Below are 18,278 nucleotides of genomic sequence, written 5' to 3'. Positions count from 1 at the left end.
CTGGGAGGAGACCCCGGAGTAGGGATCTCCTGAAGTAGGAAGCTCTTCAGGATTCCGCTAAAGCTCCATGTGAACAGTGTTTACTCCAGAGAAACAGAGGGACAGTTTGTGTTTTGTATGTGCAAAGAATGTATTGTCATTTATCATCCTGAGGGATATTTATTTGTCAACAACCACAGGTTCTGTTTAACTTATGAAGGGCAAACACTGGAGTCCTCAAAGGCTGGGTTGATATTTCTGATCCTGACTCCTGATGTTGATGCATAACAGCAGTTTATATGAGATGATCAAATTGTGTCCAATGCAGGGAAATCCTGCAGTCATTAGAAAACTTGTGGAAAACACTAAAGTCAAAGATTTTGTCGTCTTTGACTGGAGGGATTATGTATCTCGTCTGGCCTGGGACGTATGGATGGAGTATTGCATAGAAAATCAATAGAAGAATGTCATCATCCATTTTGCTGACATTTTTTCACTCTTTTCCTCCTCTTTGTTGCTGTTCTCCGTCCCTTCAAGTTTGTGCACTTCATCATGTCTTGTATGATATTATCAGTGATAAAGAACTTCAGGTAGTAATACAAAGCTTACAATTTTTTTAAAAGTATAAAAGGTAACTTAAAAATTGAAATGGAGTGATGTAAAAAACATGTTTTTTGAAGAATAACTGGAATATGAAATGATAAAAATTTTTCATTGCAACGATACTGCAAGAAAACAACCTCACCGGGTCATTTTTGATGGATCTAAGGGTTAATCAAGTCAGGACCTCACAGATTTATCTTGTGACCTTTTGGAGGGCCCTGAGCCATACTTTGGAACCAGACAGAGCAATGACATGCTTCATACATGTTGATACATCAGCGTTAGAAAAAAAAAACAACAGTCACATTTTTTTGCAGAACGAGTGCTTTTCTGTCACGTTTGTCTAATCATCTCTCTGTATTTTAACTCAGTCTGGAGTTTGGATGCAGCTTTTGCTTCTGATTTTGCATTTCTTACTGTTGGATTGTCAGATCTGAGTCCTCCTTCCAGAAATCCTCTGACTTTGCCAACGCTTTTGACTTCTGAGCAGGTCAGGAAATGAACTCTGGTTTGGTTTTCTGTCGGTCCGGCTGGCAGCATTAGACCCACATCGTTGTTTTTGCTGACTGTCGCTGCAGTCGATGCCAAACTGCGGTAATGTGCACAAATGTTTGGTTTCAGCGGACGAAGCTCTTGTTCTTTTTTGTGGAGCAAAGAAATGTGTCGAGCAGAGAAAGTACATTCTCTACTCCAGAAACGAGCCTTGATGAGAAAGTTACCCAGCGACTCTGAGGTTCTTTAATTATAGAGGAGATAGTATTTTCAGTTTATCCTCACGGAGCAGCTTGATAATTAAGAACCATCTTTGCATTTCATGGATCATTTACCAATTTTCTGCTTTTAAATCCTTCATGGAGCGTAATGCAGCAGTTTGTTCCCTTTAGATCTGTGCAATAACTCAACATAGGAATGTCGTTTAGCGTAATTAATTCGCTTTGATGCACAAACCATCTAAATTAGTGAAGTCACAAGGACTAAAGAACTCGGGAATTTAAAAAAAAACATTAAAAGAATCATTAAGAGGACAACATGAGAACATATAGTACACATTGTTTGATAGACTGAAGAATATAAAATTGTTCCAAGAACTGTTTCGGCTTTTAAAAAAAAGAAAATTGTCCTCAAGAAAGTGCAAACTATTAAAGAAGTCCAGATTAGTTGAATTCCAGAAAAGTAATGTTAAAATTCAGCTTAGGTTAGTCTGCAGGTTGGAAGATATTATAAAAAAAAAAATCTGATCTAAATCTGAATCTGTCTGTGTAAGAGGCACTGAATTAATCTCTACACTGTAAAATAGATGAACATTTTTAACAAACTTTAACTGTAATTTTTGAGTAATTCACTGTTATTGTACAGAATTGTCCTGTTTTTTTTTTTTTTAATTACAGATAATATCTCATTTAAAAATCAAAGAAAAAAAACTATAAAAGCAAAAAAATCCAAAATCTGTATTTTTATAAACGGTAATCACACTTTAAAAAAAAAAAAAAACTGTATTTAAAAAAGACAAAAATATTGCTATGTTACAGATATTTGCTGGCCTTTGGGGGAAAAAGTTTTATATTATTTTATATAAAAAATTATTTTTGGATTTTATAATGTCAATTTTTTCAACTAATTAATCACATTTTTACAACCAAAGATGCAATTATTTAATAATTTTTACTAAAAATAATTATGTAATGCAAACAACATCCATGTTTCAATTCTCAGAGTGTCTTAAATAACATTTTATACTGTTATTTTACGGATTTTTTCTGATTTTGTTAAACTACAGATTGCTAATAAAAGCTGACTTTGAAAAAACAAACAAAAACAAGTCAAACTGTGAAAAAAACAAAACAAAACGAAACAAAACAAAAAACTCCTCATCCAAAATCTGTAATTATTTAAAATTGTATTTTGTTCCTTTGCAGGGTTTTACTCTAAAATGATTCTTTTTTTTACTGTACTTAAATCAGCATTTTTTATTTTTAGCATTTTACAGAAACTTGACATTATTTAAAAGATTTCTTTGAAAAAGTGTATTATTTTGCAGATTATCCCCGCTGTGTTAAATTATGGATAACAGTAAGTTAAATGTCTAAAACAAATGTACTTATTTAGATGTTCATTGTAAAGAACAATAACAAACAAAAAAAGGCCAGAACTCTGATTAACTGTCACATTAAAAATGAGTATTTATGTATGTCATATAATATATATTAAATTGCGATATGATATTGCTTCATAATCCTGGTTGTACATATGTTTTTTTTAATTTGCTGCTTTAATTACTGTATTTAAAGCAGCAAAAAGCATTCCTCTTTCAGATATTTGCTGCTATTTGAAAGAAAAAAATATATACAATAAAGATTAAGGTGTAACTTTACAGATTTTTCCTGTTTTGATAATTTACAGATAATATCTAAAATCAAAGAAAAAAAATTGTGAACTTACATGTTGATTGTGAAAAAAACAGGCCAAACTGTACATCATTTTCACATCAAAAACTGTATTTTTATAAACAGTAATTCCTTCTTTTATAAGGTATGGATTTAAATTTACATTAAATCAGCTAAAAATCATTACTGTACAGATATTATTTTACAGTATTCCACCATGTCTTTACTCTTTTTTAGTTAGTAGTAATTTTTTTGCAGATAGTTTGTTACAGTGTAGGTGCAAAAACAAACAGCAGACATTCAGGGTGAAGGATGAAGACATCCATCAGAAAGTCCCTGAACATCTTCATTTCTCAGGGGGGATTAATTATGCAAAAGCAGCGCTCAGTTTATATGAACGCAGCCTGAATGCTGAATGTGGAACGACGTCTTTGTAATAATAAATGCAGCATTTAACTTGAGCTGACATTTTATTTCATCCGAGGCGCCATAACTTCTGAAAAGAATCATGAATCCTACTAAACTCGTAACTGAAGCTGTTTTGTTGTGGCAAAATGATTCATATTTCAAAAATAATGCCAGCATTATTCTATATTTTATAGTAAATACAAACACGTCCAGTTAAAATTCCAACAAAGCTGCAACTTCCTCATACTCTCTGTGGCTCTGAAACAACAACTGCTCCCAAAAAATGTGCTTAAAGTTTAACCAACTTAATTTTATCAAAACAAACTCAAAAAAAGAGTTAATAGTGCATACATTCTGGACTATTTTTCACTACATTTGGTGCTAAAGTGGGTATTTAGGGCAGCAGAGCAGAGTTCACACATGGCAGTGACTCAACTCTAGTGGGGTTTTAATAGATTTCAGACAACATGATGGAAGGAGCTCCGCGGAACAACAGATTAACTCATATCAGGCTCCGAATACACACATTTAATATTTAGTGCTGGATGTAAATGTGATCTGTAAATGGTTAATTTACTGTCTGGATGGATTTATGTTTGTTACAATAAGATCCTGAAGACGGAATGATCAAATACCACAAATAAAGCTTTGATATATACACAATGCAGTGATAACTGTACCTTTTGACATCAACACCATTAAACTAACTCCAATCCACTTAGTATTAAATCGACTGATACTGTTTCTGTCTTTAACTAATGTTTTGAAAGTAATTTTTATAGACTTGGTTTCTCATCTGACTACCACATTTACATTTAATACTGTTATTCAATCACACGGTTTTCCATCTTTTCTTAATTGTGTCCATCTGTTGTGGGATTTATTTGTGAGAATCAAGGGTTTCCTGTCTAGAGAAGACACAGAGAAACTTGTTCATGCATTTATTTTCAGTAGGTTAGATTATTGTAATGGTGTCTTTACAGGTCTGAACAAGAAATTGATCAAGCAGCTGCAGTTGATCCAGAACGCTGCTGCCAGAGTCCTAACTAACACCAGTAAACTGGACCATATTACAGTGGTCTTCAAATCACTACACTGGCTTCCTGTTAGTCAAAGGATAGAGTTTAAAATGTGACTCCTGGTCTACAATGAACTGAATGGTCTTGGGCCAAAATACATCCTGGACTCATTAGCTCCATGTGAAGCATCCAGAGCCCTCAGATGATCAGGGACAGGTTGACTGTGTGTTCCCAGAATCAGAACCAAAAATAGTGAAGCAGCATTGAGCTATTATGCTCCTCACCTGTGGAACAAACTTCCTGAACGTCTGAGGTCTGCTCAAACTGCCGGCTCTTTTAAATCAGACCTGAAAACCATATTGTTTACCATCTCATAGATGCTCCATCTAGTTTCTTGTCTTTTAATGCACTTTCATGATCTTAATGTCTACTTTTATGCTTTATTTCTGTGATTTTAATGTATGTCGACCTTTCAGTCATTTTTCTGAATGTATATCTTTGCCAGCACCTTGAAATGTCTTGTGTATGAATTGTGTAATACAAATAGACTTGCCTTGTAATATTTTTTATTTTGTCATTTAATTGTGTGCTTTTATTCTGTAGTTCTTGTGTTTTCATTTAGCATTTGTGCTTGCTTTTTATGCTGTCTATAGAAAGCTACTTTTTGCCGCACAATTAAAACTATTATTGTTTGATCCCGACTGATATATCGATCAGCCGATATTGGCCTGTCACAGATATATCGGTATCGCTGTATATGTTGTCTAATATGTGTCTTTTACAGAACATAATGCAGAAAAAGCTGTTTGGAGTAACTTAGAAATGGTGTCACCACATATTTTGTTGAGCATAGAGGCTCAGATTCCATTGATCACAATCCTCAACACTGTCTGCAGCACATGTAGCAGAGCATGTGGTGGTGCGGAGTCAAGCCTGGTGGTAAAACGCTAACTAGGCTGTGAAAAATGTTGCTGGAAAGTTAAACAAATCCATTGCTTTAGTAGTAGTATCAGCCTTATAAATCTACCGTTGCCTGGTTTCGAATCATTATTACTACATTTTCCAGATTAAATATAGTTGTATGGTCATATAGTATACTTTTCCTACAACCCTCTCTTGTTTTCCACATTATTTCAGATTAAACCCAGCAGAAACAAAACACCCTTCACACTACTGGTTCAGCTCAATAATAAAACACAAAATCTGTGAAAACTGATATTTCTTAGACTACAAGGAGGAAACTCTCTATTAGAAAGTTCTACCTCATTGCAGATAAATAACTTACTGTAAACTGTTGAGGATGTGGTTTAAACTCATTTTATGCAGCTAAATGTAATCTATTCTCCTTTAAAACTCCTGTCGCTGCTCTTTTTTGAAACATCTCTGGAATTTACTGTCAGAAAATTTGATTAATTGCTGAAAAAGGACTTGCATGAGCACCAACACTGTACAAAGGTAAAGTTTATCTTGTTTATTTTTCATTTACTGTTGTGTTTTTAGGATTTGTGACTACAAAATAAGCTATTGTGATGTTGAGTTCCTGCTTGTTCATAGATTCTTTTTAGGTAAATTCCAAGAAGTTTGTTCAAATACTAAGATTAAAAAAGTTGTGTTTGAAATCAGAATCATAGAAGACATCATGATTGAGATTGAGAAAATTTAGAAGATTCAAACCCTCTGAAGATCAAACCAGTTGTCTCCTCACCACTCGGCAGATGTCTTCAGCTATTCACACTTTTGTGAATAATATAAAAAAAAAGCAAGTGACATAAGAAATCTGTGGTAGGAAGAATCTCCGCTCAGCAGGATCCAGGTGGGAAAGTCAGTGTCTCTGTATCGTTCTCTTATGGTTTTATCCCACGTCATCGTAGTCTTCTTCTCCCTGATCTTCTCCGATGTCGTCGTAGTCCTCGGTGGATGAATTATCTGCTGCTGGATCTGCAGGATGGGGAAGGAACGTCTCAGCCTCGTCCTCCACCTGCACGTAGTCCGGCTGCTGGTCCAGACTCTGCTCATAGTCGGGTTCCTCGGCTAGGTTCTTATAGCTTTGTCCGGCAACACCAGCTGTCATGCCTGGAGGAGGAGGAGGAAGGATCTCCTCCTCTTCCTGGACCTGCACGTAGTCCGGCTGCTGGTCGGTGCTCTGCTCGTAGTCGTGTTCCTCGGCCAGGTTCTCATAGCTTTGCCCGGCAACACCAGCTGTCATGCCTGGACCTTGATGCTCATACGGTGGAGGAGGAGGAAGGATCTCCTCCTCCACCTTCACGTAATCCGGCTGCTGGTCGGTGCTCTGCTCGTAGTCGGCTGTACACTCTTCATAGTCGGAAACCTCGACCAGGTTCTCATAGCTTTGGGCCTCTGAAACAACAAATTACATATTAGAGGTTTAGTGCACAAATTGAACTGTAAAATTAGGACAAGATTCCAGCAACTGGGCACCAAAAAAATGCTGTAAAATAACAGTAAAAATACAGTTATTTATATGTAATATATTTATAATATGTTTATAATATATATTTTGTCTTTTCATGTTTAATGAAGTATATATATGTGTGTGTGTGTGTGTGTGTGTGTGTGTGTGTTTAAAAACAAAATAATTATGTATAATGAATAATAATCATATATATTTAAATGATACAGTTACATCGATTGTATATGTATTAATAAAAACAACGGAAAATTCCAAATGTATATCGATAATGTGCACTGATTTTTGATTAAAAAAAAAAAAACTGATTGTAATTTTGGGGGGGGGGGGCGTAATTCCTGATATCTCTCATTTAACAAACAAATCTATGTAAAATTATAGAACCAGTGCTTTTTTCCTGCTAATTGTCAGTACTTTTAGAAATATATTTATAGTATTGTACCTGAATTTGTTAAAAAAAAGAAGAAATATTTGTAATAAAATAATAATATAAAATTGTGAATGCATTTATTACTGTTTTATTGTAAAAATATTAAAAAATAATCCGAATCCAATAATCCAAAGTTATAGGTTTTATTGCTATTTTACATTTTATAATTTTTTTTTGCACATTTCTGTAAATCTACATTTTTTTTCTTTTTTTACTGTCTACTAGATTTATGCAGCTTAACTGATTATTACGTAAAGTGTTCTAATATAATTGGTCAAATACTATAATTATGTGTAGCACTGCTGCAATCAATATCTGCTAAAACAACTTCTGATAAGAGGAAACTCGGCAACAGATTCAGGTTCAGTCATCGGGTGTAATACCAAACCCAACCACAGGGGGCGTGTGGTGGTTGTACCAAAATGTTGAGGTTTTATGGGGCAACAAAGAAGAGGGTGTTAAAAAGACCTGTTTCCTGATAACAGAAGCAGTTTTAAACTTCCCTTTTCACATGTTTGTATGATGCACTTCTCAGTGTTGGTTAACATTCTAATAATCAGAATTAATAATAATAATCAGATTCTTAGAAATATGTTCCCCTGAATTATGCTTCCCCACACAATGTTTCTGCATTAAACTTCTCTAAAAATGCATGCAACAAAGCACTAAAGAATCATGCTAAATATGTAGGATTTGTCACAATTTTCAGAGTTTTTATAACAAGTAGACTCTTTTTAAATGTTATTTAATAATGATTAATCAATTTTATATTTTACTGTTATGAAATGGAATCATTTTGTTGTGTGGGCAAATTATGCAACTAACTCTTTTGAATGAAACTCTTTTCATTACAAGGAAGATGAACTATTCCTGCTTTTAAAAGATAAATTGATTCAACAAGGCACTTTTTTAAAATAACTTTAATTTTCATGTCTGTACATTTTAAGATTGTAATACAAGTTTGTTGGTTTTAGCAGTCATTTTAATTAGAATTTCTAATGAAAAGTCTTGCCCATGTCACTAAAAAACATGTTGCTAGCGTCTGATCAGACTATTTAGTCAGCATTATTTATCACAACTTAATATTTTAAGGTTAAGGGGCTTCAGTATTAAAAAAGTGCAAAGAAATAGAGGTAAATGGCAATATTTATCAGACAGCAGATTAAGAGCTATAGGTCAAACCAGCTTTTTTATTTTTACATTTGAGGCTTTTACTTTGAAATTTTATTGCAGTCAACTTCACTACTTATAAACACAAATTCTTCTGAGCAGAAGTCTTTTAACTTGATGAGTTGAATGAAAGAACACCTGAAAGTTCACTCAACTTATCAAATTAGGTTTTTAGAAGGCAGATTTCCTATTTTGACTTTTTTTCAGAGGGAAAACTCTTTTATTTCTGGTATTAAACAACTATTCACAATGGAAACAAGCTGTGTGTCTTGTTGTTTCCATAATCAAGGTTGAATTTATTATCTACTTCTGTACATATATGTAGTGTTTTAAGAAAATTACATGTTATGATGAATTGAACATTTTGAAGTTAAAGAGTTTTTACATAAAGTATTATTTGTTTTCAGCAGGCTGTTACACATTCAAAGGCTTCTGTGAATTTTTCCACAGTTACAGTTGTAATTATGGAGCCAAAAAAATCATTGACTTTGGTCTGATTTATAAAAATGACCATGGATTCTCTTGTTTTTCTTGTTTTGTCCGGCTCACTGACAGATCAGATAAAATCTCGGCTTCTTTCTCAGTTGGGTTTAATAAACTCTGGTCCCAAAACCTCAGTCTGGATGAGAATATCTGGTTCTTTTTTGGATCCGAGTCTTGAGGTTTTGCAAAAACAAAAAGTCACAGAGGGCGATTTCTTCTCTGCCATTTCTTTATAGCGTAATTTCACTGTCATCCGTGTTTGTTTGACGACCGCAAATACAATACCCTTTTATTTTTGTGTTTAAGGTTTTGGTTTATGGTCAAAAGACAGAATGAATGAAGGTTTTATTTCAGTGTTTTTGCGATAATCTGTTGAAAGTGCATGAACGGAGTGTGGTTTAGAAGAGATGGGGGGACTCAGGGATAGAGATGATAGAGATGCGATAGAGACTTGCCTGCTGTGAGAAACTGCGTCCGAGGAGGAAGAGGAGGATTGACAGCGTCAGGGTTTCTCTCCTGGTATTTGTTGCTGCTGAAAAGTTGCATAAAGTATCTTGTGGTTAGGTTCAGTGAGGAATCTAGCAAAATGTGTTTGTCCAGTTCCTTTGCTGACATATAGACAACAATAATAGACAATAATCAGCAGTTTATAGCCTGTAGATGTAATTTAACTTCGTGTTAACTAAACACATAAAATGGAAACCTTTATTTTAATTGTGTACATCTCCCCTTTAAAAACAAAAAATGAAGAATGAATATTTGCCTTCACACACAGCCAGGCTAACAGTTTCCATTCAGCCTTTGTGCTAAGCTAACTGTCTGCCCATTTCTTTATAACTACATAGAACTGTTCCTTACTTTTTCTTTTATTATTTTTTTTTACAGTAAACTACAATCTAATTTGTGTATAAAATATTAAACACAAGAAATATACTGTATATATTTACTCGGCTTTGAAGAGAGCTCCTCTCTCAAGATGTGGGATTTTGTGTTTACCTGTGAAAAAATACAAAAACAAACAGAGAAAATACAGTTGACATGAGTGGCAGAAAAAAAAACTTGTATAAAATGTAAAAATCTTGGAGGATTTTTAAAAAATCAGAAGGCAATTGATTGTTTGGCTGACATTATAAAAGAAATTAATATAACAAATCAGGATTATTATTATTATTACATTACGACCAAACAATAAGGTTCTGCATCTACTTGGAGCTAAAGTAGGTCAAAACTATAAGAAAATCATACAAAAAAACCCATAAATATACCTTCTACAAAGCATACTTTAATGTCAGAATGTATAAGCACACATATATTTCTGTCTTCTTGTCTTATCTCAACATGTGGTGTCACTTCTGATTACTATTTGTAGGATGTTTTTTCCCCTTATTTGCTCTTTTTTTATCCAAACTCTAAATCAGCACGAAGCCCTGCACAAGCTGCTGCAGCCCAGTTTCCCCGCAGGGATCATTAAAGTTTCATCTGAGCTAATCAGATCCAGAGGGTCCCACTAATAATAGCAATTCATATAATTATAATAGTTTTCCTTCTGTTTTGCCTCAGACGGGGTGATCTTACAGCTACACTGACAGAGTGTTGATGCTCAGTTTCTCTTCCCGTTCTGCTTCTACATGCGCGGCAAAGATGTGCGAGTTTTGGTTTTTCAGTTAACTAAAGAAAACGGGTAGTTGTGGAATTTGAAAGTGAAAGTAGTGTCCATTGGTCACTTCATTTATCTCTGAAGTTAACTTCTACCGAAACTGACTACGCTTTATAATAAGGCCACAGTGCATTGTAAAAAGAAAGTTCTTTTTTCTTTTTTGTGGCAGAGTTTTTGTTCTTAATAATAATAATAATAATAATAATAATAATAATAATAATAATAATAATAATAATAATAATAATAATAATAATAATAATAATAATAATAATAATAATAATAATAATAATAATAATAAAAAGGGTACGGTGCACTGTAAAAAAATCTGTTTTTAATTGTAATTTTAATTGTAAATTTGGAACAATTTCCTTTTTTTTTTTTAACAGATTGTTCCTGCTTTGCTAAATTACAAAAATAATTGGTCAAATAACATGTCCACATCAAAAGTCTGTGTTTTTAGAAATTATAATTTGTTCTTTTACACTGCTTGAAAATAAAATAGCAATAAAGTAACACCGTCTTACTATATTTAAATCCACCAAAAATATAATTAATTTCATCATTATTTCCAGTGTTTTTACAGTTTTTGAATGTTACAGTTTTACCATGTTTGTGAAAAAAATTCTGGAACCCTTGCTAACAAGAATAAGAAAAAGAATAAGGGCACAGTGCACTGTAAAAAAATCTGTTTTTAATGGTAATTTTTGGAAAAATTTACAGCTATTTTTAAAGATTGTTCCTGTTTTGTGAAATTGCAAAAAAAAAAACACCTTGTGAAATAACATTAATTTATTTATTTATTAACTTGCATTTTAACCACAAAAGGTCAGAAATGTAAATAATGTCCACATCAAAAACCCTTGATAATAATAATAATAATAATAATAATAATAATAATAATAATAATAATAATAATAATAATAATAATAATAATAATATTTCAACACAGTCAAAAAATAGCTTACCGTCAGACATTGTCAAAAAAAAAACTACAGATTTTTGATGGTGACTTGTGAAGCCACATTTAGTTTATCCATCTTTATCATTTATTAACTCAGGACGATTTTATCTTGAAACAGTTTTATTTTGAAGGGCTGTATGCTGGGAACAACTTGAATAAACTGTTTACAAAGTAGTTGAAATGAAATTTCCCCTAATAGCTGCACCAGTGAAACACTTTTCAACATGTATGCGTCTGTTTTTGTAGGAATACAGTGTTACATATTTACAGGGACATAATATTGCTTGAGATTTTTTAAATGTATGCTTCTTTTGTGGTTTCTGGGTTTTTTATCGCTGTATCTTTGTCTTCGTTATTTGAAATATCCAGCAGCTTTCTAATCTGAAGAAGCTTCTCAGTGAGAGGCCGCAGTTCAAAACACCGTACCTATCTTGGAGCATTGGATTCAAAAACATCTTAAACAGGGACACACTTTCAGAACATAACTAGTTGCACAAAGCAGCAGCATATCATCATCAATAGTGTGTGTCTATAAGAATTTTAGCAGAGCTAATTATAGTATAGTTCTAACTACAATATTAGACAGAGCACAATACATACTTCAAGTAATAGCAGATATAGTTGTGCCTTTAATTAGCTATACTGTGGCTTGATTCGTATTTTATATATAATACTGTGGGGTCTTTATTTAAATTAGTCACAGAAATATGTATAACAAACATTACTGTATGGTCTTAACTTGAATATTTTAACGTTAAACGGGCATATTTGTAATTTTAATCTTATTTCTTTAATGGAAATCGGCTTAATATCTGCTGATTTAAATGTACCATTTAAATAACTGTGACTTGATTTGACTTGTCATAAATTAATGATTATATTATACTGCTGTTCATAACTGTGAATAATGCTGGTGCATGAAAAATTAATAAGAAAAGTTCTGCTGTGCTCCCACAAAATATTACGAACAAAGTCATATTTTTAATCAGTAGCATCTTCTTCTCACACTTTCTGTATTTCTCAAATCTCAATAATTTGCATGATCACCTGTATTAATCAGGCAGTGTGCAGATTTTTTGCTGTTAAAACCGTTTATGCTCTTGCGAAAAAGCTTTCTGGGATGTTTGCACCTCTTTGTGTATAATATAAGCTTAGAAACCATAGTAGTATATTAATGGCAGCTCTCATATCTAAATATGAAATGGAAGGATTTTGTCTGTCAGAATGTCTCAAGCTTCTTTTTTGTACCGTTGAACATATGTGAGTTTAGTTTAGCCTAACAGCGGTTTTGTTACTGGTTTCTCAGGAACTAACTTCTCTGGCAAAGTCTGTGGATTTCCCAGAATGAACGAGTCACATCATGTGATGTCAAGTTGTTTTTTTTACAGAGCACAAAATCACCAAATCTGCTTTACAGTCTGCAGCCTTTGACCCTCGATCTGGACAAAGAGAAAGTCCCTTAGGTAGCAGTTTAAGAGGGAAAATGAAGAAGAAATCTCATGAGCAGAATTAAAGGAGGGATTCCCGGCAGTAATGATGGTCAGCATGGACTGAACACACAGGAACAATGATGTTTTTTCTTCTTAGTGCAGTAAAGACTAAATTCTTTTTACCCACAGTGATGTGGTTTGCTGGCACAACTTTAATGGATAATATTTCAAAATCTCAAACCAACCCCAAACAATGCAAAAAAAGTAAGGCTACAGAATTATGAAATGGGTGAACGAACCCTTTAAACCTCTAGTTATTATATTATATTTCAGCTTCCAGGGCTCAGTAACATTTCAGTTTTGTAGTTTTCTCCAAACTAATGATGCATTATGTCAAATATTCCTCATTATCAACAAGATTTTCTTGATTTCTAATTATTGATGGATTCATGTGAGTAGTAGCTTAATATTACAGTGGTTAAGATAAAAATGATAATGTTTTTAGCTTTATTTAAATACAATGAAACTGCATAACTTTAAGACAACAGATTATAAAAGAACAAAGTAATATTTGTAGAAATGCTGATTTTTAAGTGGATATTGTTTTTCAGTTTTGTCAACACGCAAATTGTGCTTTTTCCCCTGAAAACTTTAATTAAAGTGTGGATTTTTTTTAAATGACAAAAAATTGCATAATTTTAACACCACATATTATAAAAGAACAAAGTACTATTTGTAAAAACAGATTTTTATCAAGTGGACATCATTTTGCAATTATCTTTTTTTCAGCAGGAAGATTTGCAAAATAATAGTTTCTAAAATTATTTACAATTTTTAAAAATACATAGATTTTCTTCCAATAATGGCAGATATCTGTCAAAATATAAAGATGATTATATATATATTTTTTGCTGATTTAAATGCAGTGACAATAATGTAATTCTATGGTGAAAGAACAAACTGCAATTTGCAAACCTGCAGATTTTGGATGTGAACATTATGTTGACTTTTGGTTGGAGGTTAAAAAGTGTTTTAAAAAAACTTTCATTACATACAGCAGGTTTTTTTAAAGTCACAAAAATGTTTATAATTTTAACACCACATATTATGAAAGAACAAACAAATGAGAAATATAGCTTTTCTAAGTGGATATTATTGTACAGTTTTGTCCTGTTTATTTATTTTATGGTCAACATGCAAATTTTACCTTTTTTCTGTGGGAAAATTTGTATAGCAGCAGATTTAAAAATGTATTTACAATTTTTCAATCCCTAATATACATACAGTACATTTTTTTTCAAATAATGGCAGTTATCTGTAAAAATACAAGAATAGCAATAGATTTTTTGCTGATTTTAATACAGTGACAGTAGTGTAATTTTATGGTGAAATGTTGTAAATGAATGAATTATTCTTTAGAAAACGACAGAGTTTTAATGTGGATGTTATTTAAAGGTTTGGCTGGTTTTTCAAACTTTGCTTTGCTGTTGATATGTAAATTAAACCTTTTTTTTAACAGTGTAGCTAAAAACTGAAATAAACGGAATGTAGTGGAGACTAAGTATAAAGTGACATAAAATTATTGTACTTTAAATTGAAAGTACATTTATGAAAGTTGAACTCACAGCTGTAAATACCTTCTATTCTATTCTGTTTAATTCAAGTGATGATGACAGGTTTAAATGCATTTTATAGCACTTTTCGTGAAATAAAATGATAGAAAATACCTGGACGTTGAAAATACTGAGGATATGATTTAAGATGTTCAACTTCTACACATTTTATTCAGTATATTTCACATATTCTGCACATTAAATTCCGCTTTATGTGAAAACTGGATGATAAAAGCACTACCAGGACTATCATTCTAAAGGAGAAACACTGACCATAATGCGGTGTTTATTTACAACAATCTCTTCAGCTCTGTTTATATTCAACATTCATTGCAAAATGTTTGGTCATTTGTCTTGTCACAGGTTCTAGTTGTGGTATTCCTGATATAAGAGCAAGAGAAGAAATTGTGTGACATACAAACGTTGTTAACTTTTGTCAGAGGTGCCGAGCAGCAATTCCACCTACCTCTTCTGGAGATGCACTTATTGATGAGAAAGAAGATGAAGATGATCACTAATGAGATTAAAATCATCCCAATCAGCAACAGCAAGACGTACTGGCGAAAAAAGTCCATGGCCGCTCTGCTTCAAACCGCAGAATATTACAAAGAAAATGACAAAAAAAACACACATTAAAGTCACACTTTATATTAAGATCACACTGAGCAGCTGCTTTTCAGTATACACAGCTGTGGATCGGAAAGAAGGCCATTCACCACTTCCTCTTTTATGCGTTGACTAAGTCTTAAGGTTATTTTGGTGTTTACATTAGCATTCTGAGAATCAAACAAACCCTCCTCTAGGGACTCTTTTTGTGAGGAAGTCTGCTTCCTGCACTGCCAACACACTTTACACATTTACAGATCATTTCTGCGGACCTGAAGTCACTCAGTGAAGGCATCCGAGCCTGCTGTGAACCTGAGGAGACGAGGGCAGCTTTCAAATGAATTGTTTGCTCCAGCCAGGAAGACGTACTCCTTTATCTCTATGAACAGGATCATATAAATGTACTTTCTTCCAGTTTATCTGTATGCACCACATCCTCAGCTTGCAACAGCTTCCTGACAACTTCCAAACCCAAAGAGTGCTGATTCAGAATGGACTCTTGCAGGGTATTCTGATCTGTTTTTTGCAAAATATGCTCATAAAAATGTTAAAGTTGGGTGTAGCCTTTACTTTTTGGATTCAAAACAATAAAATAATGTTTATTCTAAATAATTTCACCATAAATCAACTTCCAAACACTCAGACTGTGTCTTACCTTTCCAGAGAACCGCTGATGGCTCTGAAGTTTGGTTCAAGCGAGGTGGCAGCTAATGCCAGTAAATGGAAGACGAAAGTGGATGGCGAGATGCAGCAAGAGTCGTCATGGGCCGCATTTTTGCATGGCTGCTTCTAATTTTCTTAGTAAAGAATCTGAAGGCTGAGACTTGCTCTATCCCCACCCTCTGCCATGCTTCACCGACCACAGCATGTGGGTGTCAGTGGGACAGTAAGACAAGATTAGTAAATCTATACATCTGTGAGAAGATGTGTTTTGAGAAATGCTCTGTTTTTGTGTGATCTGTAATCTCACAGATGTCAAGGCTAATATTTTAGGCATAAATTTTTCACCGAGTTGAGCAAATGACGGCAGCACTTGGACAGAAAACTGCATTAATTTCCGAGTCCCTTACTTTACATTTTCAGTTCCTCTTCTAGCAGCATGATGCTACATTAGTTGATAACTGTACAGCCTTTAGGGATTAGGTTAAAAATCTGTTTTCTTTTGCAGCTGCAAGTTTGCCCTAATTAACCCTTTGCTGCTTAAGTGGGTCAAAAATGACCCGGTGAGGTCGTTTTCTTGCAATATCTTTGTAATGAAAAGTTTTTATCATTTCATATTCCAGGTATTCCTCAGAAAACATGCATTAATATCATTCCATTTAGATTTTTAATTTATCTTTTACACTTTTAAACGAAATTCTAATATTTGTATTACTACTCCATGCTCTTTATCACCGATAATATCATAGAAGAGGTGATGAAGTGCACAAAACTGGAGGGGCGGAGAGGAGCAACAGTTTGAGGAAGAGTGAAAAACATCACCAAAATGGAGGGTGACATTCTTCTGTTACTGTTCTTTGAAATATTCTTCTTTTTCAATTAGCAAAATGTTCAAAATCTGTTATAAAGTGGAAAAATAAAAATATTTCAAATATGAAATAATTCTTGTGTGGACAAAAATATAATGTAATCAATATTACAATTGATTATTCTTAACCAAAATGACAAAAATTGTATAAAAAGACATTGATTCTTCTACGGCTCATTTTTGATGCACCTACGGAAGAGAGTAGGGTCCAATCAGTCATGCATCTAAGGAATAATAATTGCTTCATATGTCATATTACAAAATATCCTAAAGCTTTAAAGAATTACTTGTAAGAGAGAACTTAAAAGTTGCATTTTGTACCCTTTTTCAGCATATTAATGAAAGTCTCACATGTCAACATAGTGTGTCTTTCAGCTCAGTTTAGCTCAAAGTACTGCAAAGATGCTTCCTCTCACTATGACTGCGTAACTCCTGGTTTTAGTCCTGTTCTAAAAGGGCTGTTTCAGTGTCTGTAACTTTAAATGCACCTGAGCTGCTGCTGTCCCAGGTGCCTTCAGGAAGAAGACTCTCTCTGTGTCAGTGATTGACAGCGGGTACCTAAAAGAGCTGACTGAACAGCAGCCAACACAGCTGTGAATGCCTTCAGTTGCTTCCAGCTTTCTTTCTGAGTGATTATTTTAGGTAGCAGGAGAGAATATTACCCACCCAAGATAGGTTAATTGGTTTCTAATCAGTCTTCTGAATGTCTCTCAGCTTTACACAAACTCTGACTTGTGGACATACGATCACAGCTAATTCTAACATTAGCCACATAAGCCACACAACATGCTAACACTGAGGATTTCGCAGTTGTGGGGACATTGCCATTGGCAATAAATGCAATCCACTAAGTCTTCAGTTCCTCGGATGCTGGGAGTGCAACAAGACTCTTGCGTTCACTATTACAGCCAACAGTAGAACATTTGGTGAGCTTTGCTATTGGCTAATACATTTTAAAGTTAGCAAAAGCAGCTCTAGAAAGTAAACAAGCCTGGTGGATTGTGAAGCAGCAGGCAGTAAAGAGGCAGAATTATACAAAGTTTGAGTTAGACAACTTTTGGCTTGTGGTGGTATATAGGACTTAGGTTAAATTCTTACTGGCCTGTAAAGCTGGGAGATTATCTACTTGTGTGAAGGCTTGAGGAATGGCAGAAATAAACGAGTTTATATCTTAACAGCTTTAACTTTACACCTGCAAGTTTATAATAACCACAAAACGCAATAAAATGGATTTTCAACATAAGAGACCTTTAAATTTGAAGTAATTCTCTGTATATGGTTTTTATTTTGAAAGATGGAACAGAAATCTATCAAGCTAGCGAAATTTAGCATTGCAGGAAATCGGCTTAATGCCTTCAAAATATCAACGCAAAAATGCTACATAATGGTAAAAAAGAATGTCGAGTTATAAATTGTTCTGAAATTGTACATATTTTTAATTAGTTGTTTCAATTTTCTTTTTAAAGCGTGCATCTTGCTCAATTGATACATATTAAAGCTCGAAACACAGCTACGCAGCACCGAATATGTGCATTTTACTTTGAAAGTCCTACCAGAACGCGCGGCGTTTCTTCTCGCT

The 18,278-nt window shown here is 33.6% G+C and overlaps 1 protein-coding gene across 2 annotated transcripts; it reads right to left on the bottom strand.

Moving 5' to 3' along the window:
• Positions 1-4,301: 4,301 nt before the first annotated feature.
• Positions 4,302-18,272, bottom strand: LOC118469793 (uncharacterized). 2 transcript variants are annotated; one of them, XM_035944850.2, is made up of 5 exons: positions 15,827-18,272; positions 15,032-15,150; positions 9,852-9,900; positions 9,360-9,436; positions 4,302-6,751 (listed from the first exon to the last, which is right to left on the bottom strand). In XM_035944850.2, the coding sequence occupies exons 2-5, from the start codon at positions 15,138-15,140 to the stop codon at positions 6,246-6,248; spliced, it is 741 nt and encodes a 246-aa protein (XP_035800743.2). In that variant the 5' UTR covers positions 15,141-15,150; positions 15,827-18,272; the 3' UTR covers positions 4,302-6,245. The 2 variants fall into 2 exon arrangements, with proteins under 2 accessions (XP_035800743.2, XP_035800742.2); XM_035944849.2 differs by having other exon boundaries at positions 15,032-15,147.
• Positions 18,273-18,278: the final 6 nt, after the last annotated feature.

This window comes from Amphiprion ocellaris, chromosome 14 (genome assembly GCF_022539595.1).
Source record: "Amphiprion ocellaris isolate individual 3 ecotype Okinawa chromosome 14, ASM2253959v1, whole genome shotgun sequence".
Taxonomy (NCBI): domain Eukaryota; kingdom Metazoa; phylum Chordata; class Actinopteri; family Pomacentridae; genus Amphiprion; species Amphiprion ocellaris.
This window is presented reverse-complemented; position numbering and strand designations above follow the sequence as displayed.